This window comes from Mesitornis unicolor, unplaced genomic scaffold, assembly GCF_000695765.1.
Source record: "Mesitornis unicolor isolate BGI_N332 unplaced genomic scaffold, ASM69576v1 scaffold2764, whole genome shotgun sequence".
Taxonomy (NCBI): domain Eukaryota; kingdom Metazoa; phylum Chordata; class Aves; order Mesitornithiformes; family Mesitornithidae; genus Mesitornis; species Mesitornis unicolor.
In genome coordinates this window covers 5433-30823 of record NW_010179220.1, presented here as the reverse complement: position 1 = coordinate 30823, position 25391 = coordinate 5433, and the positions used below count along the sequence as shown (strand labels likewise).

The window sequence follows — 25391 nt, the reverse complement described above, 5'->3', positions numbered from 1 at the left end:
TTTCATCTGTCTTTGCAAGTCACTGCAGATCTGGTTTCTGATTGAGTCTTGCATCTACTGCAATTGCTGTAAACAAATAATAAAAATAATTTTATCTAAGGCTGTTATTACAGGGAAAGGAGATGCTTGTGATACAATTATTTACGTAAATACATTGCATCATGTATAATTTTGGGAGGTGTTCTGTAAAATTTAATGTGTAATGTTCCATTCACTTATACTTTATCATATTTATTTATTTCTAAATGTTTTAGTTTAGTGTTTATACATTCTTCTGAGGATGCAGTTACAAAATATATTTTAAGAATTGTCCTGCATAATTTCCTGTATCTTTATATTTATCGAAGACTGGGACAGGGAGAAGTTACTTGAAGCATGGATGTCTAATCCGGAGAACTGCTGCCAGCGTTCAGGGGTTCAGATGCCAACTCCCCCCCCAAGTGGATACAACGCATGGGATACGCTCCCTTCTCCACGAACTCCACGCACTACTCGCTCTTCTGTGACTTCCCCCGATGAAATCAGCCCCTCACCGGGAGACATTGAGACAGCTGTGGTAAGATTATAAATAGATCTGAAAGTAGCGGGGCAAGCAAGCTCATAGCAAAACATAGCGCACCTACATGGACGGGAGAGCTGCATTGTCATCTCATTCTGAAAATATGTTTGTAAAGGTGTAAAATGACTCTTTCCAAAAGTGGTGAACAGAGAAGCTGACACCTTCAATGTTCTATATAATAACACAGTTCAGCATCTGGCTAATATAAAGCACCGTTTTCACCTTGGCTGTCACTTACAAAGTGGCATTTTAGCCAGCTACAGTCACATCAGGGCATTTGGCTCTTTTGAGCTTCTCATCTCATCTCATACTTACCAAGATGTTCACTTTCATACTGTCCATTTCACTGAATGTGCTCAATGCTGTGAACCCTGCCTTTAGAAAATTTTTTCTTTGTGAAACAAAATTCTCCTTGTCCGCATTTCGAAATGTCACCCCACTGGTGTACTGTAAGCTTATAATTACTTTTGCTGTGTGTGGGCTGCTTTCAAGTGGTTTACAAGGTTATTGCAAATTCGAAATATGAAAGGGCCTTTCATTAAAATCAGTGTGGTTCTTTTGGAAGACAGAGTTCTCTTTTTAATAATCTGCAGCTGCAGCATTATAAAACTTTTGCTCCATGACCTAAGCATTTTTCTAGAATCTTATATGCAGTCGTGCAACTGGATCATCCCTAGATCTCATATTCAATTTAAGATTTTGCATTCCTGAATAGAAATCTTTCATTTCTTTAATAGTAAAATGCTGAAAAAGAAGCTCTATAGAAGGAATAATGTTACCGTAGGTTTATTTACATTAGCAGTTAAATATTGTCAGGGAATATTTCCTAATTACAGAATCACAGAATGGTTTAGGTTGGAAGGGACCTTAAAGATCATCCAGTCCAACCCCCCCCCTGCCATGGGCAGGCACACCTCCCACTAGACCAGGTTTCTCAAAGCGTGTAATGAAAGAATACTTGTCTTCAGTTTTACAGTGTGTTTTGTTTACCATTGATTGTCCATAAGCCAGGAATGCAGATTTGGATAATGATATCTAGTGTGTCTAAATCCCAGTGTATTTCTGTAGCTTAAATAACTTTTTTTCTGATTACAGTTATATTTTCTCCTCTACTAAGCACTTCTTTAATTTTTTTGTGAGATTTTCCAACATAACGTGTCCTGCTAACAATATGAAAGGCTTTAGGGTATTTCTTAATCAGAAGTATTTTTTCATCTACAGTGTGACATTTGTATGTGTAATATTTCTATATTTGAAGACCCAGTGGACATGCCTTGTGGACATGACTTCTGCAGAGCATGCTGGGAGGCGTGAGTATATGTACTTTTCCATCTTTTGTGAAATTTTCATACTTGGCATTTTGAAGAGGAAAGGCCAGAGACAATAAACAGCTAATGTTAAAGTACTGTTTGGGTTTCAAAGTGTTGCTGGTTTGACCCTATTGGATATTTAAGTTGTTGCCCAAAGTGGTCATCAACTGTTTCAGGCTTACGTAACGTTTGTTTTGGTCCTGATCCAGCAAAACTCTAAAGCATTAATGTTTCAAGCCTGTGTGTAAATAGATGTGTCTACTCTTGATTTGCTCAGTGTGTGTGATGTTGGCAGCATTGGGATTTACACTTTCTAAATAAAGCACATGCTGAATTCCATCTCTTAGTTTAGCACACTAAACTTAGTCATTATAAATCCATTTCCAGTCAGAAAAACAATTAAAATGTCTTCTTATGTTGAGGGTTAATAACTGAGGAGTAGATTTAGCTTAAAAGTTCTATTAGTGTAATGCTCTTGTTACTGCATATTTTTTAAAAGTCAGAATAGCCATGCTAGTACTCAGACATGGATAATTATGCTAGCATAAATATTAATCGTACTTCGCAGGATTAATTATAACTGTATGCAGTGCCTCTATAGTCATCTTTTTTCCCATTCAGGAGATTGTACTGCTTGAACTGTACCACTGTAGTGTCTTGTTACAGTGTCGTATCAGCACAGCCAGTCCTACCGCAGATCAGCCCAATTTAAATGAACCCATTCCTCCTGTGTTAAGGAAGAGCACTTTCCCTTCCATGTAAGCTTTTAGGTGGCAGTTCTTTTCAGTGGCAATAAGATGAATAGTCATATATCTGTTGCCTTACAAACTGTTGTGCAACGATGTAGAAGTTACCAAGAGATCACTGGCTTGACATGGTGCTTCTAATTTGGGTGCTGAACTATGTGTACTGCGATTTGTGCATGCACTCAGAGCTACAGTTCAATGTCAAGCAAGTGTTCATGGTGGCACATCCAGGATGGGATTCATCTCTCTGAGCCAGTCAGTTCTAAGTTACCTGGAGCATAGCCAGGACTGAGTTATCTCATCCTGAGGTGTGAATCTAAGATGGGTTGAATTAGCGAGTCTCTCTACCTTAACTATTAAAGGATCACAGGTGACTAACTTAGGATAGCTGCCCTGTCCTTTAGATGATTAAAGTTAGATGAGATGAGAATCATCCTTGATGTCAGATTAATAAGTAAGTTACAGCTTTTAAACTAAGGAACCTTGTGCACTGGTAGTTAGAGTCCAGCTTTCAGCAGATTTCAGAGCTCGTTCTGTCTTGCATTCTGGTGCTTAGGGACTTATAAAGGTCTCCATCCATTTAGAAATCTGTTTCCAAGAGCAGTCCTATTTTGACTAGTACAGTTGTAAAAATTAATTGCATATCAAATTATTTCCTAGATTAATTACACTTGCATGTTCTGCTTCTGATTTAAGTTAGAAGTAATTCTCAGTTTAATTAAACATTGCATAGCTGTCTTGATAAATGGCAGGTATGGAAACCACAAACATATAGGGCTAAGCATAGCTGATGGTACTCACTTTTTGAACCATGACAGTGTTCCTTTATTTTTTTTAATTACGCTGTTCATCAAATCTGTAGCCTTTTTGAGCAGAAAGGGATACTTCCTGTTCTTTGTTTACAAATTGATTAATGTGAATATCTGTGAACCTAGTATAAAGTATTCATCAGCATTTTATTTTTTACTTTTCATTCACAAATACTGACTTGCAAAATTCTGGCAGATTTTTGAATATGAAAATTCAAGAGGGTGAAGCTCACAACATTTTTTGCCCAGCATATGATTGTTTCCAGCTTGTGCCTGTAGACATCATAGAAAGTGTGGTTTCCAAGGAGATGGACAAAAGATACCTTCAATTTGACATTAAGGTAAATTGTCAAACTGTTCCTGTACTCTTCATTTTATAAAAAAATAACTTACAAGTTCTATGTGAAATACTGCAATATATTTGTAACTTTCCAAGTAGAAATTAACAAATTAATATATATACTGAATTATTGGCTGTCTTATGTGCCATGATATCAGTGTTTAATATATATATATTTTATATATATATACTGAGAAAAAAGAAGGTACATTATATTTATTCCTTAAGCACAAATGCAATACTCCTATTACGTGTAACCTAATGCAATACTGTTAAAATTATTTGATCAAACTATATTTGTAACAGGTGATACGAAGCTTTTAATCAGGCAGACTTGTTTGTGTTAGCAATCTAAAATTGTTAAGACTTTTGGGATTATTTTTACTACCAGGAGTTGTTTACATTCAGAAATAGTAACAGTTTTCATGTTAAAAGCTTGATTTGGTTTTCCTGTTTGATTTTTAAAATGTGTTTATTTCCTTCATTGCAACTTGTTTTTAAAAGCAGTCTTTTAATTCACCTTTTTTCTTTTATAGTGTAGTAATGAACTAGTCTTTGAGATAATGTGCTACTTTATCAGTGGTGACAGGGCAAAAGAAAGTAAAGGAATAATTTTTCATTTACAATACAATACTTTCTCTGTGTGACAAGTCTCTTTAATACACAATAACAGTGTCTTGCATGGTAAGATGCAAATTAAATTACCAGATCTGATTAATCTGCTACATTAACCAAAAAATATTGGAGGTAAATTCCAGAGATAGTCTAGTTCTGACGTAAAGTTTATTGTGGGCGGGATATATTGTGGGATTTTTGTTTTAATTAAAAAAAAGGGTTTAATTCTTTTCAAGTACAACAGTCAGTTCTATAAATGAGTGTATTGCCAGTGCGTATGTAACAATTTACAGTAAACCGTATCACAAAGGAATGACTTGCACACATTGAACATTTTGTTTGGGATGTAAGCCATTTGCATCTTAGCATAAGTCTGGAGTACTGATGTTACTAAACCCCCCCTCTCCCAAAAAAACCACAATCCACCGTATTTTTAAGGTGGAGGTTAAATTATTCCCTTTTTATAACTATTTTTAAAAGCTTTTCAAAGTAGCTAGAAGATTGTCCTTATGCTTTTTGGCTTTGTTCTTTTAAAGGAGGATTATGAACACAGATTATTTTATATAGGTGATGAAATCTGATCTTATGTGGTGAAATAGTTTCCTTTTTTCTTTTTTTCTCCCTAGGCCTTTGTTGAAAATAATCCTGCTATTAAATGGTGTCCTATACCAGGCTGTGAAAGAGCTGTAAGGCTAACAAGACAAGGATCAAATTCAACAGGATCAGATACACTTAGCTTCCCTATGCTGAAAGCCCCTGCTGTAGATTGTGGAAAAGGACATCTTTTCTGCTGGTTTGTACTAGAAACTTCTACATCTTCAGAAACTCACAGTCACTGCTATTCCCAGGATTAATTAAAAAGTCCCACTTAGAACCAAGTGTGCAACAAGAATTTGTATGGGAGGGTGTATGACTGTATCCATGGACTAAATAACCTCACGTGCACAAATATTTTAGTATTTTAGGGGACAGCAAAGATTTGTAATACTGTCTTGCTCTTTATTGGCTCTGATAAATGCAAAACAGCTGTGTGGAGTGTTGTGATGTTCTGTTCTGCGGGGACAGAGGAGAAGTAGGATATTGGTGGAGGGATTTTTGTGTCTGTTCAGGATAGTTGTAGTATAATTAAAACATGGTGCGTTCTGAATTGTAGCACAGAAAATCAGCAATTTTTAGCTCTTCTGGATTTTGGTAGACTAACATCAAATAAGCTGGAGTTTTAACAGGACTGTGGAGGATCTTTTGCTTCATAGATAGCTATTCTGTTTGCAGGATCACTCTAATCATTGTTTCACTTGAGGATTAGCACTTTATGTTGTATTCTATTGAGTCTTAAGATGAATACAAACTCGAGAAGGAGTAAAAAGGCATGAGATATTTAAAAAACTCTCCTCACATTGCGCATCTTCAGCACTTCCGAGGAAGGCACAGCAGTATCAACAAAAGCAAAAAAGTGGTGAAATACTTTTCTGAAGTGCAGAGCAAAGCGCATCAAAAAGGGTCAACTAAAGTATAGACATTCAGACAAACAGAGTAATCCTTCTTTTCATTTTTCATTTGAAACCATAATGCAAGAAGAGATCCTGAATAACCTGCTTGATTCCAAATATCACAAGACTCTTAATTAAAGATGCTTCTGATTTTAGTTCTTTCCCCATATGAATGGAAAGGAAGAAGGAACAAGAGGAAAGTAGACATAATGAAACAACCACAAAAGCCAGAAAAGTTTTGGAAAGAGCCAGAACTTCTTGAAAAGAGGTTGTTCAGAATGGATGGAGAACTCTGAAAGAAACAAATCCTGTGGAAACAAACCAGAAAATGCTTTTTGCCACTGAACATATAACAAACCTTAGTATTACGCCACAGGAAGGTACCATCCTTTCATCCTTACTGCTGATTACAGACAGAGAATCATTTTTTCTATTGACCTGAAGGACACAGCCTGAGACCACTTCAGTGTAGTTTTGACATGGTCCTTCAGACATTGCCAGCTTCTGCTTCCTTTACATGGGCTGAATGTACTAGCTCTCCAGAATGTCCTCTGAGCGTGAAAATGTCCTCTGAGTGCCTAATTTTAATGAGAAATGTCTTTTTTATGTTTCCTGATAATATTTCTGAATGTTCTTTTTATGTAAATGCTTTGAGATATTGCACAAGCAAATACATTAAGGTCTTGAAAAAGACCTCATTTTAGCAGCAAAATGTCCAAGAAGGCCTTTCCAGGGCCTTTTTTTTCATCCCTACAGAAGTGAATTAAGAGTTTCAGCAATAGCAAGGAAGTTCTGCTAGCAACTGAAGCATCCTGCAGTACTATAAATCAGAAGCATTTGCTGAGGACGGCCATATTAGTCTTACAGTAAAAAAAACCCGTGCATGAATGAGTTCCTCTGGAGAAAAAGAAAGTTATTCTCAGTTGAGAGGGTTTTCATCATTGTAGGCTTAAAGAGAGCTTTATATCTTTAAAGTTCAATCAACACATCCCACAGTTCCATAGTTTTGTCAGTTCTGCAAGTTTTACCCAGGTAATCTACAGCTTAGACATTGTAATAGCAATTGATACTGCATGTAGTAAGAGATTCTTCAGAACCTATGTATTAGAAAATCCAGCCAACCCCTAGATAGTCACTTGCTTTTTTTGGATCTATAGCCTTTCTGCTCATAAAAGCAATAAAATTCTCTGAGTCTATTGAGTAATTTCCTTTTTTCTTTTTTAATTAATGTGGAAGTAGGAATGTTCCCTTTAAATACGGAGTTCCTTAGAATTTATTCCTTTTTCATTACTCAGCACTAACAGCACTTTCAGAAAAATGTAGTCTGTTGTGACAAACACAAAACTCTACTCCCTTTCAGTAAACATTCTGAGATATTTAAATGTAGTACAAATGAAAACTAAGCACAAATCCTACATCTTTGTATTATCGGATACTTTCAACATATTAGAATCCCTTCATGCTGTTTCAGAAGCACAAGGAATTGTAGCGAGCAGACGCTTCTGGAAAATAATCATAGAAGGCACGGCACACTTAGTTTTGCATCATGAGTCCTCGCTCCTTTCATCCTAGATGGAGACAGTGAGCAGAGTCTCATTCTGTGGAAGAGACATCTCTTCAGATGCACTTTGGCCACTTATAAGTTGCAACAGCGTTTTGCTGTTTTGATTCAAAATTCATTATATGATATAAACATTATCGTAAGGGGAAACAAAATCCAGAGGTGCATTCTTCTCGGATGATGCTTTTACCTCTTCCACAAATTTAAACTTGTTGAAAACTGCAGCAATTTTATTAAATATGTACTGCACCTTCCAATGAAGCATCCTGCTGAGTATTGAGGAAGGCAGTCTGGGGAGGCTAATGCTGTACATTGTCAGAGCCGTTTGGCATTAGTTCCCTTCATTCAGTGCTGTCAGGGACTCTATCCAAAGTACAACTTTGTTTCATAAAAACTTTTATGAGCAATAGGCTCAATGCTCTTAGTCCAGTCCAATGACATCCCCATATAGAAATCCTTCTTTTGGGGTTGGCTGAGGAAAGAACTTCTTCCAATGAAAGTTGTTCTTCAGCACTCTGTTGTGACTATCATATAGATCTAGATCTAGATATTTTATATAAATATAGCTATGTGATATATGTATGATTGCACTTCACTAAAAATCCACAAATTCACAAATTTGAAAACATCAAAGATACAACCTCCCTCCCCCCCCCAGAATGGCTAATCAGCTTTCTGAGTTTGTTAAAGTTAATTTTTGCTAGTTTCAGCTTCATGGTTTAGTGGTAGACTTGGCATTGCTAGGTTAGCAGTTGGACTCGATGATCTTAAAGGACTTTTCCAACCTAAACAATTCTATGATTCTTTGGTACTAAATACTGTGTGAGAAGTCTTGGCTTCTTTGAAGTCAATGATTTAAGTGTATTACTGTCCCACAGAAGTGAAAGGTGTCAGTTTTCAACCAGGGCTGAGATTGCCTTATTACAGATTAGTTATTCATTCCAATGCAGTCTTTCCCAGCTACAGATCTTAAGTATCTCCAAACCAGAGATCCTTGTGTAGTGAATATAAGCTTGTTTGATAGCAGACAAGGTAGTGGGGAAAAAAGTTGAAAACTGTTACTATAACCTTTTCTTTGTTCCTGAATTCTTGCTTAAGATGTGGAGAAGAGCCATCAGAAGAGTATTGTAACTCCTGAATCTGCACTGCAGAGAGCAGTTCACCATTGGATCTGCAGAAAACTTGTGTATGCTTAGATGCAGCTGGTGCCCTTCTGAAATATACTCTCTCTGAATTGTTTTGTTTTGTGTGGCAGATGTCTGAGGCTATTTGCTGCCATTCCAGTAAAAAAGGGACTCATTACAAATCCGGAGTCCGTATTGACACATCTACGCTGAAGCACCATCTGGAAGCCATTTATTTGGCACTGTGTAGTAGTGATTGCCATCTTTAAAGCTAGTAGTAACTTCAAGAGAAGCTCAAGGGACTCATTTCTTCACTGTGTCCCATGTAACTAAGTTAAAGCACCCATTTAAGAGACTCTGGTGGAGAGAGTAAACATCCATAAATACTTAATGCTGATGTTGAAGAGCTTGGATCTTGTTCTAGATTAAAAGCTCCTATCTAGTTAAAGATTAGTTATTACAACTGAATAGATACAAGTAATTGTACAAAAAATGCATTTAAGATATAGCAAACTTCCTAACTTTGGATAATCTCTTTATTCTGGTTTACCTTTATCAAAGAAACTATACTAGCGCTTTTTCTGGCACTAAACATATTTCTGGACATAACTCAAACAAACTGCAAACCAGCTGATTTATTTCAGATTGTAATTTTTAAAAGCTCTTTTCATTTCCTAATTTAAATTCTTTATTAATCTTAGTAATGGTCATCTATGCTTGTGAGCAAGTAGTTTAGGAGCTCTTTAAAATAATACTAATTGGATGGCTTTTTATCTTCCTGACTTAATAAGTTTGAGTGTGTCTTGATAAGTGTCCAAGATTTTTAGCTTGAACCAATTTTAATTCTAAATCTCTCCATGATAAGTAATTGTTGGGGTTTTTTTTTAAAATTTTAATTGTAATAACACCTTCCTTTTCAGGGAATGTCTTGGTGAAGCACATGAACCTTGTGACTGCCAAACCTGGAAGGACTGGCTGCAGAAAATATCTGAAATGAAGCCAGAAGAACGTAAGAGTCTTGCCTAGGGAGGGTTAATTTTTTTGCTGTTGTTGTTATCTTTTGGTTTGAGGGGGATTTTTTAGTTGTATAAAACAAAAACTCTACATTGGTTGAAAAATAGGGTAAAAGGAGAAGAAAATTAAACCCCTGAATGAGGACTGCTTCACACTTTAACTGCATATTAGGCAGCGCTATGGTAGGCTGTTCTTTGTAAACCATTTCTCTTCATAAATCCATGCGTGGTTCAGTCAGGCCATACAAAACTCTTTTCACTTCGTCTTACAGCTTTTTTTCATGAATTAATTGATTTATTCCTGAATATAACTTTATTTGTCCTGGGAAATTTTAAACCTTTTAGCCCAGTCTGCACTTCTGTTTGAGTTGTGTTCCACGCGGTTGTTCATGTATTCTCAAACCATTCTCATGTAACTCAGACTGACAGTTGATAATAACATAATAAGGTTGAGGGTGAATTGCAAGGGAATTGTGAGGAATGGCTTAATGATAAATAACTTTTACTGAAAAAACTGATCAATTCTGGGTTTACACAGGACAGACATTTTCTTGGTCAGCATTAACAAAAATTAAAGATTGACAGTAATTTGAATAAACACTAACTTAACTTGGTTACCACAGTTCAGAGCCTTTCCATAATATGTTGTGAATATTCTGGAAAGCATACAAAATTTTGTAAAGAGACAAAATACACCATACTTTGTCAAAATATGCCAGTTTGTCTCATATATGTATTTTCTTATTTAGGTATTATAAATGTCATATATAACATACATAAATTTGTATAGAAATGTATGTGTGGAAATATAAATAATATGTGTAGTAATACATATAATATGTATAAATTAGAAAATGTATAAATTTTTGTATGTGAGAAATATATATATAGTCAAGAATTACAGTAGTCTGTCAAGAAACAGGTAAACATACATCTTTCCTAATCTATTTTCACAGAAGATTACACAAGTACGATTTTAACTTCTCTGTTTTTGCATGCTCCATATTCTCCTGTCACCCTCAAAAAGTTGTGGGAGTGAGTGAGGCATATGAAGATGCTGCCAACTGCCTGTGGTTACTAACGAACTCCAAACCATGCGCCAACTGCAAATCTCCAATTCAGAAGAATGAGGGCTGCAACCACATGCAGTGTGCAAAGGTAAGAAAGACCCTTAGTATAATTTGTTGTGAAATCATAATTCAGGTTGTGTATGTCATGTAGAGGTTTTAGGAGCACAGATGTCCAAAACCTCTGCAGTGTCATGCCTGAGATCTAATGGAACCTGTTGCAAGAATTAAATAATTTGCAAATAGCAGGTTATATATATTTAGAAAATATAAGTTAATATAGTTTAATATTTAGTGAAATCTGTTTGGCTGGCAGGTGAACAGTGTAGTGATTTGTCATGGTTTAACCCAGGAAGCAGGTAAACACGATGCAGTTCGCTCACTTGATCCCCTCTCTCCCCAATGGGACAGGGAAGAGAATTGCGAGAGTAAAAGTAAGGAACTCATCAGTTGAAATAAAGACTATTTAATAATTAAAATGAACCAAACTGAAAGAATAATAATACCAGTGAACTGTAATAAGAATAGGAATAGTGATAATAAAGCAAAGTTAAACTCGGCTCACAAACAGCAGTCACAGGCTGTGCGCCAAGGACAATGTGACAGGGTAAGCCTCAGGAACCGAGACCGGCTGCCATCACGAAGTAGAAGGGAAGGGAAGAAGAGGTCAAAGAAAGGAAGCAAGGGGTCGTCCCCTGCAAACGTCCACATTTTTAATGAGTGTGATGTTTATGGGATAGAATACATCTTTATACATATTTATTGGTCAGCTTAGATCGTACCCAAATGATCACCTGTCCCCGAAAATCCTAGGCTTTCGCTTCCCCCCACATCCTCTTGAGCAGAGAGAAGAAAAAAAAAAAACCAACACCAAATTATACAGGTGCAGGGGAAAGACTAAAAAATAAACCTTGAGATATGTAAATATCTGCTGTCGAGAATCAAAACAAAATCAGCTGCTATAAGGAGAATAACTCTATCCCAGCAAAACCAGGACGTGATTGAAATTTCATAAATGCCTAAGAATTACTGGCAATACAGTATGAAACTTAAGGAAACAGAAACAATTGATAGTCCAATCATCATTAATAACGTAGAAGAAAAAGAACATTTTTAGTTGTCAGAAGATGAAACATTTTATTGAAACATCTAATGAAGGTTTTGCCTTACTACATTTTTCTTTTGCATTATTGCTTTAACATAGCAACAAACCAGAGGAGTTTAAATGGAAAGCTGTGAACAGGAATTAAACAGTAGGAATGAAAAGACAGCAAAGAGTAATTCCAAAAGAAACTTTCAAAAATTCCAAAATTCCAAAAAATTCCAAAACCCGCCTGAACGCCTTCCTGTGTAACCTCATCTAGGTGTTCCTGCTCCGGCAGGGGGATTGGACTAGATGATCTTTTGAGGTCCCTTCCAATCCCTAACGTCCTGTGATTCTGTATGATTCTGTGAAACTTATTGGTGACAGCAGCCAAAAAATTATGCATGAGTTTGCACTATGCTACCGAAATAGAAAAAACAAATTAGTTAAAAGCAGCATACTTAGAATACCATTTTCTTATGTTGGAAATATCTTATATAACTAAGGATAATACCTCTTTGGGGAGCATCATTAAAAATAAGAAAGTAGCACACAATTGACGTAGTTGGCCTCCAATAAAAAACTAAAAGATTTAGAAAGTAATTCTCTTTATTTTTCTAGAAATGTGTTAGTCTCTCTCCGTTGCTATGCAGATCCCATTTTCTTTATATTACCATCACATATTCTCTCCCCTTCTGTGATATGAATTGACAGCTGGGGCTTTTTTTGGTGTCATATCTTTGATTTTGTCTGTGGCAGCAGAGAACATATTCTCCTCCACTTTGGTTTATGCCAAGTTTGCTGTTTGGGGTTTTTTTCCCTTAAATTGTTTTTGAAAGAGCTCACAAATTCCACAGCGCTAGAAAACTGTAAAAGGTATGTTTGTTGTAGCTTTTGCCACTGAGCTCATCTCAACTGAACAAAAGTATGGCTTCAGGCTGAAGAAGACTTTGGCCATTAGACGCTGTTAAATACAGATAATATGATTCAGTACCACTCTGAGGCACTGGCTGATAACAACAGTCTTCTTTTCTTCTTTGATGCTGTACCTTATAAGTAGCTTAAAGTGTTAAAACAGACAGATTCCTTTTGTGGTGGAGAAATCTCTGTGAACAGAAGCTGCTTCCCCTCAGCCTAGTGAGGAAGGAAAGGAGGGGTATCCTTCAGCTCGTCACAGGGCTCAGATCCACAGTATAGCGGTCACCTCGCTGGTGACCACTTACTCCACTGAGTAAGGGTCTGTGATGGAGCTTCTGCCTTGGCTGCAGTAAGGTCTGCTCAAGCCTACTACTTGGTGAGCTACGACTGCCTCTTAGCAGCTAGCATGTACCTTCGTGTAGAGGAGGTTACCTCTTCACTCATAAAATCACATTTCTGTACTTCAGCAGGCATCTTACTGGTTTGTGAGCCTGGTTTCTAAGGAGACAAGGCTTAGGCAGTCCTGCTCTCTCACTCCCTTACCTGTAGTAATTTATTAACCTTCAGGGTACTTTGAACCAGATACGAAGGAAGGGGAGGGGGTTCACAATTATTAAATTACTGTACGGTGCAGAGATTTAATTTGTATCACCACCAAGAGAGAAGCTGAAATACCAATTCAGCAGTTACCTGCTCAGCAATTACCTCTGCTGCTTGGCTCAGATGGTGGCCAGGCAGCAGATGTGATTCGTTAAGCTTAGGCAGTGCTGCTGCATGACTTAGTGATCATAAAGGCACGTAAAACAGAGTTCAGGGTTTGGGGAGATTCATAGACACTCATGATGTTATTGTGAATTTTTAATGAGAATGAGGAGTTGGAGGAGGGTCTGGGGACACTGGGTGAATCTTGGGTTATTGAAGAGACTTGGAGATGTAAGAGATTAGAGAATACATACGGCAGAGTGATCATGGAGGGAGATAATTTGGGGGAAGTGAGATTGTTGCAGTAGGACTGCATACATGTGAATTAATAGGAAATCAAGCTTTATTAGTTCTGTTGTTTATGGAACAACTTGTTTCATGTCGTTTTTTGAAAATTTTGTAATTATTTTTTTCTTACAACGAATATGAGTGGTTTTGAGTGACAGGCAAATGATGCAGGGATACACACATAACATGTCTATACACAACTGTATGTGTAATTATGTTCTGGTTTCTTCTCTCTTGCTTTAGTAGTTGTTACTACTATTTTGCATGAGGAACACCACGTAACAAAAATACCAAAAATCATGTTCTCTTAATTGATATTAGGAGAAAAAATCACCCTTTCTCATTAACAGTTTCTGTGTCACTTAAAAAATGAGACTATTTTTATTAAACAATAACAGAAAACTAGGCCTGATTGGCTACATTTGTCATTGATTTATTTCATCTACTCCTACACAATCTTGTGATCCAAGGAACAAAAATTATGACTGACATGGTTTGACAACCTAGATCTTCTGCAGTAGGTAAAACAGGGAGGAGGCTCCTCAAAAATTGTTTTAACCATGATCATACTCAGAATAATGTTAATTCAGTTTTTCATGTAGGAATAACGGTGCATAACTGCTAATCTACAATGTGTCAGCTGCTTTTATTTTCCCCTCTCCTTGTTCCGTTTTTTTCCTGAAGTGCAAGTATGACTTTTGCTGGATATGCTTAGAAGAATGGAAGAAGCACAGCTCTTCCACTGGAGGCTACTACAGATGCACTCGCTATGAAGTTATTCAACATGTAGAGGAACAGTCCAAGGAGATGACAGTAGAGGTAACAAATGAATGTGTGTGTTTGAAAAATAGTGCCAAATATAGCTGCAATTTTCTATTTAGGGTAAGTTTCATCAAAATTCTTTGAAACCCAAGTTCTCAATGGAAAAATACAACCTTAAATGCAACAAAGACACAGGAAGAAAACATTGCTTATCTGTGGATAGAAACGTAAAATTTGGTTCTGCTTTTGGCTTTGGTAACAGCCACTAGTTGACTTTACTGAAGTCATTTTACTTCTCTGTGCCATGGTTTCCTTTAGCAAGATCCATGTGCTGGTACTGTAATTAGCTGCTATGCGCTACAGAAGACATACCTTAATTCTGGTGTTTGGAATGTCTGCTTGAATAGCATGCACACACAGTGCATTAACTCTTCGGTTGCAGTATACATTTGTCTCTTTACTTACATGGCACTCATCAGCATTGTGTACAATACTTCATCTATACTGGGAATAGAAACAGTTGGTTATGTAATCATATCTAATTGTGATTCCTAATTAAATCATGAGATTTATCTTGTTTTCTCTTGTTTCTCCATTATTTTTCAGGCTGAAAAGAAACATAGAAGATTTCAAGAGCTTGATAGGTTTATGCACTATTACACAAGATTTAAGAATCATGAACTTAGCTACCAGGTGTGGGTCAAGCCATTTTTGCTGATTTTTGTTTCTATTTTAGTAATCTAAAAATAATTAACTTGTTGTATTTTATTTATTTTCTAGTTAGAACAGCGCCTTCTAAAGACAGCCAAAGAAAAGATGGAGCAGTTGAGTAGAGCCCTCAGTGGAAGTAAGTATTTGCTGTGATCTCTGAATTTGATGTGAAGTCAAATCAACTCTGTTTTATGGCTAAACCTTTTTTTTTTTTTTTTTTGGCTAGAGCTCACATCAGTCTGCTCTGTGTTGTGATCCTTCCAGTACTAGAATTCATAAGCAGTGAATGAAAGCTGAATGTACAGAAAATCTTATCTATTCCAAAGACTCAAGGAGAAAGTAGCACTAGTAAGGGAGAGGCTAATATTCTGTGCTTCTTTTAGTAAGAACACTGTGTAGTCATTGAGAACCTGCTGCTGTTTACGTGCAAAATATTTAACTGATGTGCACATAATTTTCATTATTTTGGAGGAAAATTCTCACGCTAAAAGAAATGCTGGCATCATCAGGAAAATATTTTCACAATGCTTGTTTCATCTTACAGCTGAGGGAGACTGTCCTGATACCACATTCATTGAAGATGCAGTGCAAGAGCTTCTAAAAACTCGCCGCATTCTTAAGTGTTCTTATCCATATGGATTCTTTTTGGAGCCTAAAAGCACAAAGAAAGAAATATTTGAACTTATGCAGGTAATATATGCATATATTTTGCTTTTCAAACGTTACTCTTTTTTTGTAATATTAGTTATCAGTGTCTTTTTGCCTTTTTTGTAGTGTAAAACTGATATGCCCGTTTTGTATTTGTAACCAAGTTTGGAAAATTAGTGTATTTTTATTACTCTGTGACACAGTAGCTTTTAATTCCATTTCAGAATTAATTATAAACAACGCTTTGCTGAAAAAGGAAAGGGACAAGGACAGGTGGAAGGGGAAAGAAAGAAAAATACTTACTGTAATCTCCTTTCTGAGGATAACATTTTAGCTTCAGTCTTCATCTCCTTCCCTAGCATCTCTTTCATTTCTTGCCCTACTAGTGCGTGTGACAAGTGGATGGGGTCAGAGTTGAGGGAGTACCTGGGTGACAGTGGCATCAGCAGCAGGGGCTGCTGCCTCCTTTTGTTTCCTTTAGGGCCCCTGAAGATGTTCAATACGTGTGAGTGCAGGGAAGCCCTGCTCTAAGGAGGAGGACAGCGCTTAGGTCAGTAAAAGGGTAGGCTAGAAGGGTAGACATTTGGGGGTATATTTCAAATTATATTTCCAGGAAAATGGATTCTGACCATTCTGCTCAGTCTTTATGGTGTAGAGCTCCGCCCGATTTTCATTTCATTATAATATTATTTTATCCTGTATTTATTAACTGTTGCAGACAGACCTAGAAATGGTCACTGAGGACCTTGCACAGAAAGTGAACAGGCCTTACCTTCGGACTCCTCGCCATAAAATCATCCGTGCAGCTTGTCTTGTGCAGCAGAAACGGCAAGAGTTCCTGGCCTCTGTGGCCCGCGGTGTTGCTCCTGCAGACTCGCCAGAAGCACCCAGGCGCAGGTAAACCCAACAAAATACTGTGCAAGTCAAAGACGTTCATTGATAGCTGCCAAAGTGGGTGAATCCACTGTTGTTCTTTGGCAGCGAGGTGAAGCGGAGCTGATAAACGTGGTGGTTGTAAAGCAGCAGACAGTGACATTTTCTTGGACATTTGATCCTTGTGCAATTACTGCTTTTCACTGAGGAAAAATGTATTGGGAAACCACTGCTCTCTGAATGTTACAGCCTAAATTGCTTCCTCATTTTGATAGATTAATGATTAGATGTCATGGCTTCTGTTTGACTTTTTTCCTTCAAGATTGTCACTAAATACCTGGTGTGCTCTAGAAATCTATAAGTATTTGCTAAAAATATCAAACAGTTCCGGAATAGTCAACATTTTAATTTTATGGTTTTCTAAAATAATTTTGAGGTAAGAATTAAAGCAGAAGACTTGTTAAGTTTAGAGAGTTACAATTGCACTACTTTTTAGATGTTGATTCGTTTTCAAGCTCTGGAGGTTGTTCATACTTTGTTCTACTCTAAACTTTATGGTATATCTCTTCATTTTATAGCTTTGCCGGTGGAACATGGGATTGGGAATATTTAGGATTTGCATCCCCTGAGGTAAACTATTTCTTTTTACTTTTTTAACTTAGTTCTGCATATTCTAGAAACACAGGTATGACAGCAATCTGCATGAAGAGCTTTTTTATTTCGGTTCAAAGCGTTTCAAGTTGGTTTAAGCTTACCATTTCATTTATTTCACAATAGAAGGAAATATATGCATAGCTAGTTGCACAATGAGTCCAAACAATGCCTCTAACAGGGCTATAATTATTTAAGGTGGCATTAGACAAGTTACATTGTATTCATCATTTTCCAAGTACATAACCAGTTTTAACATTGTATATAAACTGGAGTGTTTGTGCTGGGGAAACTCTAAGTAATAAATATATGAAATTGTGTAGATTACTTTTGAGTGCAACATCAGTTCAGCAGAATTTGACAGAAAATCTAAGACATTTCCATCCTTCTGTAACAATCCAACAAAAACATACAGGCATACACATAAACATTGTTAGCCAATTTAAATGTTATGTTTTATTTTGATGTATTGAAGCAGGATGGAAATTACATACTCAGATGAGATGGACTTCTGCTACTTAACTATGAATGAAAATTACAATTTTTAAAGTAAATGTTTCACTATCTACATACAGGAAAGAGTAAACAATTTTCAAGACTGTGCACTAAAATATGAGAAGCTTCCTATAAAGCTTTCCTTTATAATTTTTTATTTAATATTTTGAGAACATTAGATTAAAGCGTTCAGTTAGGAAGGAAACTTCATTTCAACATTTCCTTAGTGCTGTTTTCTTTCTAGCTATCCATTTTAAAGCATCCTGGAAAACTCCATGCACTTTTTCTATATATTTCCTTTGCTATTGTTGGTGAACATCATGCTGGTGAGAAAATAGCTTGCTTCTCTACAAAAGATCAGCTTGCTTCTCCTGTCTAGTTCTTCTAGTCCTTTACATAATTCCACATTTGATAATATCAAACTCATTGTGATGTTGATGTATCATTAGCAGAACTGGTCATGAGAAAAAGCTGATAAGAACTATGTTGATAAGCTGTTTAGCAGTAGGTGCCATTGCAGTCGTGCTTATATGATTGCTTTTGATTTTCTTTGATTTCCCTAAATGTGGCACTGTTATGATGCAAGTTGGTTTCTTTGCTGTCATAGCTATCAAGGATACTTGCAACCACCTATGCTAAAGGAATTTTGTAGAATTAATAATTGTCATCTTTGTTTATTTTAATAAATTTCACTAAAAAATTTTTGACATAGTGCTGTACTTTTACTGACAAGTAGTAGAATGTCTGTGTATACCAGATTATTATAGAAAACAAAATCTTACTGGTTTTAGCAAGGAACGCCACTTGTTGTAGACCATTGTGTGAAACCATGAAGTTCCTACCCAATAAAACTCCTTTTGTTCACTGGTATAAAACTGTTCCAAGTAATCAGAAATAAAATTTTATCAGTAGTAATCAAGTTATCTTTCTAAAGGCTATAGTTTAAAAATAAATCAATTACATTGTTTCATATCAAGAGTTGATCTGTTGTTTGGGCTGCTGCCTTCCATTTAGGACATCCCTCAGTTCCCTAGGAGCTGGAAGAATATTCTAGAGATGAATCACTTTATCTTCACCCTGGTTTTTATGCTGTTCAATAGGCAAACAAGCATCTAGTACTAACCGCTGTGAAGACAGAATATTGGGCTAAATGGACCTTTTGTCTGATCCAGTACAGCTATTTTTACATTCTTACAGTTTTCATGAATCTTCATACGTAGATAAAAATCTGCCCACACTGATCATTTTGTGACTGTTCGTTTTGGCTTGCATGTATAATTAAGCATAAGAACTTGATCTGAGACAATGGAAAGACAACACACCATCATAATACCATCAAAATTAATAAGGTCATTGTGTAAGAGAAATGACACTTCTGGATTTAAATTTTAGATATTTTAGATGTTGAGATATTCTGGGATGAAGAGTTAATATAAGGAAAGAAAGCTAATGTAATGTTGTTTGATCAGATGAAGCCTTTGGATTACAGATTTCCCAACCTGGGACTTAGGGAAGAAAATAGCAATATCCTTTTCCATAGAGAAGAGCTATTACCTGTGTGTATATTTTTATTGCCTTGTGTAAATGAATAACTGAGATTAACAAGAGGTCTTACCCACACAGTCAGGTTCATCATCAGCTCTACTAACCAGAAAGCATATCTAGAAATTTGCCTTCAAGCATAAAATTAGTCTCTTAATATTAGGAAAGGTATTTTCCAAGTATTAAGATAATTAACCCTTGGGATATTAGCTTGATGTGGCCAAAAGTGAGACTTTTCCATAAATGTTATATATACTGTCTTTGGCAAATACACAAAACATGAGAAATTACAGGCTGGAGGAGTTCAAATCCATATGTTATGGCTCATCAGCAGCTCAGGTTAGGCAACAATAGAGAAGATTTGTAATTCATGGAATAAAAATCTGTCAGAGACTCTTCAGTAGAAGAGTGTCAGCTGTGGCGTAAGAAGTTCCTGAGCCACAGTGTCCCGGAGGCTGGAAAATGTATAACAAATGCCAGTGTATGTCTGCTAGCTTTCTATAGTGTTCCAAAGGTTATTTTCTACTGGCAACTGTTGGCAACAGAGACCTTGAGATAATCTATTGGTCTAATTCAGATTAATTGTTTTTACCTTCTAAAATCACTAGGTATATATTTATTGCAAAGTGCATTGATATGTGTGTATATGAAGATTGGCTTCAAAGCTTTTAAATGAAGAATGCATCCTTAGAAATCTTTAAAAAGGGAGATTGCAAGTATTAAAATGTCAGTAATACATCAAGTATTTTTATTTGCTGATTCATTATTTTATAGATTTAGGATTACCTTGGATTTTTTTATTATTATTTATTTTAAGCATTGCATGGTATAACTTGCAATTTATTTTTCTGAAAACAAGTGATTTTATAATAAACCTATAAAATCACACATTTTTTTATAAAAATGTGGTGCTTGTTACATCAGAAAAATATTTCTGCATGCTGCCCTGTGTTTTGTAACCTTTGGTTTATGCAGGAATATGCTGAATTTCAGTATCGGAGGAGGCATAGACAGCGTCGACGTGGAGACATGCACAGTCTGCTGAGTAATACTCCGGACCCTGATGACCCCAGTGAGAGTACATTAGGTATGTTCCTGCCTCGGGCTGGTTTTTCTCTCTTCCTATTTCAGAAATTACTAGCAGTGACCACAATGTTTGTTCTTCTGTGGATGCACTTTAAAGAATTTTCAAATACATTGCTCTATACAGGATACAACATAAAGGCTTATTCTTGTCTTTTTGTATATGATCTCCCCTAGGCCTTCTTTTCTCAAGGCTGAGAGAACTGAGTTTTGTTCAGCCTTAAGAAGGCTCACCATGTTCTGTTATTTAAAGTGTGGCCACAAAGATGGAGACTCTCTTTTTAGACAGAGTCACATGGAAATGACATGGAATAATGAGTCCAAGTTTCTCCTGGAGAGATTCCGATTGGACCCAAGAGGACAATTTTTCACGATGAGAACAATCAGCCATTGGAATAATCTCCCCAGTGAAGTGGTGGATTCCCCACCATTGGACATATTCAAGATTCAGCTGGGCAGGGTGCTGGGCCATCTTGTCTAGACCATGCTTTTGCCAGGAAAGGTTGGACCAGATGATCCTCGAGGTCCCTTCCAACCTGATATTCTGTGATTCGATGAAATGTTGCTGACTTCATTGCAGCTGCTCCTCTTTTTAAAAAGAAATGCATTGATCTTCCCACTAACGACTCCTCAGCTATTTAGTGCAGGTTTCCTTCTCTGAAGAAATTTTTAAGAGCACATACTTCATCCAACAGTCTTATCTGTATCCAAGCTCCTTTAATTAAAAGGTACAGTTGTGCATAAAGAGTGTAGAAGAGGGTTCCCCGCTGCAGGCCTGGAAGAAGATAGTCCTAAGGCTGTATTCCAGAACCCTGCTCAGAAACTCACGTATTGGCAAAGACAGCCAGGAAATAAGTTGGCATGAGCTACGACTTCCAGCGTGCTGCTCTTCTAAGCAGCGCTATGGCTGGTAACGCAGTCGCTTAAGGTCACCGTGAGCTGGCTGTATGGACTGTCTCCATTTCGCCAGGAGCTTTTGCAAAGGTACAAAAATAGCTCAGATCCAAATCAAACAGTGATGCTGTTTCATCGGAGCTGCCAGTTGTGTGCTCAGGCTCTGGGCCACGCTGCACAAACTCTTACCTCTGTGTTTCATGAACTGAAGTCCTGTACATAGCTTGTCCTTCAGAAACAAAAGGAGAAATCCTTTACTGAAGAGAAATAAACACGTGCATTCTTCGTTTTAGAAACAGTAAAAAGAATTTTGCTGAGCTTTGGTTCTTCCCTGTTACAAGTAAAATGCAAAACTATCTTGTTATCTTGTGGACTAGAATTTGACTGAATGCTTGGATATTGTGGTGATGACCAGTGCATATTGTGAAAGCGTGCAAGAGGGAATTAGTTCGTCTCACCTTATTTCATTTCGAGTTTTAAAGTGGAAAATTCCGTTTTCCAAAGGAACTCCAAAGAGTTACATTTATTTTTATTACAGAGCAATTTTTCTGGAAACAGCATTTTTTTTTGTTGGTTGTTTTAAGAACATAGCAATGTCAGTGATTGCTGAGGTATACACTAACGACTCAGTTGTGTTGCAATGTCATGGTAAAAATTAATGTAATGTCAACAATACAACTAAGTTGTTGCCTTTGAAAGAACAGAGACATGGGGAAACTTTGGTTGTAATCCACCTGTAAATGCTTACTGTATTGTGTCCGTGTGGTATTATTCAGGACTTCCCATAAGTCATGTATGTGCCTTAGAAGCACTTTGCCCCTGCTGCCAACGGGCTCATGCTCCGGCTGCACACCCCATCCTTTCAAAGAGAAGAAGGAGGGTACTGAGATCAGAAAGGCACAAATGGTCCAGGCAGTCACTCCTGAAATGATGGGACTGGTGTTTTTCCACTGTGTAAGTGTTGGGGTGGAAGGAGTGTTTTGGATTATTCCATTCAGAGTGAATAAAGGGGTAGCATTGCACAGCTGGAATCCCAAAGGAAGGGATTCTGTCAGTAAATAAGAGTGGAGAAGGCTTCCTCACTGGTTCTTCAACCTTTTTTGTTTCAATTGCCCAAACAGACACTCAGGAAGGTGGCAGTAGTAGAAGACACGGCACCTCCATGGTGAGTTCAGCTTCTATGGGTATTCTGCACAGCTCTTCGCTTCATGACTATACCCCTGTCAGTCACTCTGAAAACCAGGACTCTCTTCAGGTATCTCCCTAATCTCTTTTCCATTCTCTCTGCTTTGCTTGCCTTCCTCTGTTCTGCTTTTGTGTGTCATTTTGTCTCTCTACAATTTTTCTTGATTCTTCAATGAGAAAGGGACAATCTAGGACAAGAAATTACACATTCACACCGGTAAGAATTGCTAAACAATCACTAATGTAACAAAAGTTCCCTTTCAAATTATGTTGTCAACTGTGTCAGTAAAAAATGATTCTGATAAATGACATGTAGGAATAATGACTGAATTTCAGATTTGAGTCCAAATTACTTTTCATCCAAAACATGTAACAAGATGAAGGTTTTATTCTGAAAGCAACCTTCTGTATTTCCACAGGCTCTGAGTTCTTTGGATGAAGATGACCCAAACATCCTGCTAGCTATTCAGTTATCGTTACAAGAATCTGGCTTGGCCACAGATGAAGAAACTAGAGACTTTCTAAATAATGAGGCATCTTTAGGAGCAATAGGTACCTCTTTGCCTACAAGACTGGACTCTGCTCCCATAAGTATAGATAACCCCAGAGGCGCTCTGAGCAGCTCCGAGCTGTTAGAACTTGGTGACAGTCTGATGAGACTGGGTGCAGGCAATGATCCTTTTGCAGTCGATCGTCTTCATTCACACCCCTGCAGCGACACCAGAAGTGGATTATACTCAACATCTAGTGACGCTGATTCCAGCAGTCAAGATCCCAATACCAGTGAAAATCTGCTTGGAAATATTATGGCCTGGTTTCATGACATGAACCCACAGAGTATTGCTCTGATCCCCTCAACAAGCACAGAAACAGATGAGGAGTCACAGCAACCCAGTACTGAAGATGGCTTAGCAGGACAACCAAATCTTATAGACACAGGGCTGGAGCCTCAGGAAGAGCATGCACTATTTGAGGATGCACTCAAAAATGAAGGCCGAGGAACCCAAACAGAGGAAAGCACTTCTGAAGAAAACATTATTCCAGGTGAAACGGTATCGCAAAGAGGTGATAACAACAGGGAGGCAACAAGCACCCTGGGTCCTTCAGGAGATGCTTCAAGTCAGACTCCTCAAACCTCAAGTGAATGGATTGAACATGTGCATCTGGTATGAATAGAAACTAAACCTGGAGTAAATGCATGATGGTGACAGATGGTACAGTATGTGGAGTAAGCATTATGGAGGCTTTGATCCACATAATTACAGCTCAGTTGTAACCACTGACGTAACAACGGATATTTAGGAGTTCTCTTGAATTGTAGTTCTTTATAATAATGTGAACCTTTCAAGGAATATCCTTTGCATTTAATTAGGTAGTACTTGCCTTTTTGCTCTCAAGAAAAAGGAATAAGTAGGTTGTATTCCACATTCCTAATACAATGCAGCATCTGTTTAGCCTTAGGTTGATGATCCTTAACTTGAAAATACAGATTAAAGGCTTACACTGATTATTTTGGTTGGTTTTCCTAAGAAAGCGTTTATTCCATTTTTTAGAGCTCATTCTTTCACCAGAATAGCATCTAGCAATTCATTTGCTTTTTTTTTCCCCCATAACTTTTCCTTACTCATTTTTCATTTTTGTTAGCAGTGTGAACGGAGGTATTTAATGCTTCTCTTCAGTACTGCTCCAGGAACAAGTTTTAGGGGATATTCTTTCCCATTAAAATCAAAGATTTTTCATGTCTATTTACAGTCCAAACGTGCCAAACTGTGAATAGTTAGCTGGCAGTAGCCTCACGAAACAGTGCAGTGTTACTCTATCGAACTAATCCCACAATTCTTAGCAGTGAAAGAAACCACTGGGTAGCATTGCTTCTCTAAATTTAACTGGCATGTGTTGCCATGGTGACTGCATTTAATTAAATGTAGCCTGTATCTTAAGTTAATAAAAACCTAATGCTGCTGTTAAACAGTTATTTTAAATATTAAAATACAGTGAGTTAGCAACAGCTATGCTGTATTTTAAGAGACACTTTAATGGAAGTGCAATCATAGTTCTTTGTTTTCATAATTCTGCGAAGCATTCTATGCACTAATAGTGCAATTACTTTTAATGATAACATTTTATAAAAATATAGGAATACAGAATTTTCATATATTAGCCAGTCCCACAGTCAAAGTTCAGATAACACATTCTGCTCGACATGTTACGGTGCCTTTGCCTAACCCGACTGGATAGTTGCCACAGTTAAACAAGTAATTCCAATTCAGTGTCTGTTCTGGAGTAACTATGCTATTAATTGCAAAGACCTCCATAAAACCACCCATGGCCTTGCCTTTACAGTAAATAACTAAATGTTCGGTCAGTGTTTTTGCATAAACAAAACACTGGTAGGTATTTGTTCAATTGCACAATATTCATTTGCTGTGTGATTACTGTTTAGTGTAAAAAACAATTTAAAAAAGGAAAAAAAACCCACAAAAAAACCTTTTCCTAGTTGTTGTACCGTGAAAAAACAATACTGGTTTTAGATTTGCTTAAAAGCATCAATCTACAGTTAGTGAGATACAATGGTACAGTATGTAATTACAACTAGAGTAAGTTGTTGAAATGGCTGTTTTAATTACATATTATCAAAACTTGCCATAACACAAGCAAATTACATACACTCCATTTTCAGTTTTGCTTAACTGTTACCAGAGATTTGCTGATATGATATAAAAGTTTATTACTACTGAGTGTGTATAGGCAAGTGTCATGATAGCAAAGTTTATGTATTGATTACTGTGAGTTCAAGTGAGTGTTTTGGTAACTAACTCATGCAAATCCAGCTTTGAACCTTGCAGTCACAAGGTTCGTATTAGTGAAAAATAAAATAAGAATATTTTACCCTTACCCCATCAAAACCTAGCTCATTTTGC

At 37.0% G+C, this 25391-nt stretch overlaps 1 protein-coding gene across 1 annotated transcript in view; it reads left to right on the top strand.

The window, feature by feature from the left end:
• The window catches only part of ANKIB1 (ankyrin repeat and IBR domain containing 1), a 57058-nt gene extending 32140 nt beyond the window's left edge, over window positions 1-24918 (top strand). Inside the window, exons 5-19 of the mRNA XM_010182680.1 lie at window positions 348-556; window positions 1781-1869; window positions 3621-3765; window positions 5006-5172; window positions 9475-9563; window positions 10595-10725; window positions 14311-14445; window positions 14995-15081; window positions 15169-15235; window positions 15644-15789; window positions 16466-16644; window positions 17199-17250; window positions 20284-20395; window positions 22407-22540; window positions 22890-24918. Of these exons, the coding sequence (XP_010180982.1) occupies window positions 348-556; window positions 1781-1869; window positions 3621-3765; window positions 5006-5172; window positions 9475-9563; window positions 10595-10725; window positions 14311-14445; window positions 14995-15081; window positions 15169-15235; window positions 15644-15789; window positions 16466-16644; window positions 17199-17250; window positions 20284-20395; window positions 22407-22540; window positions 22890-23642 (2495 nt within the window). The 3' untranslated portion in view covers window positions 23643-24918. The remainder of the gene's footprint in view (window positions 1-347; window positions 557-1780; window positions 1870-3620; window positions 3766-5005; window positions 5173-9474; window positions 9564-10594; window positions 10726-14310; window positions 14446-14994; window positions 15082-15168; window positions 15236-15643; window positions 15790-16465; window positions 16645-17198; window positions 17251-20283; window positions 20396-22406; window positions 22541-22889) is intronic.
• Window positions 24919-25391: the final 473 nt, after the last annotated feature.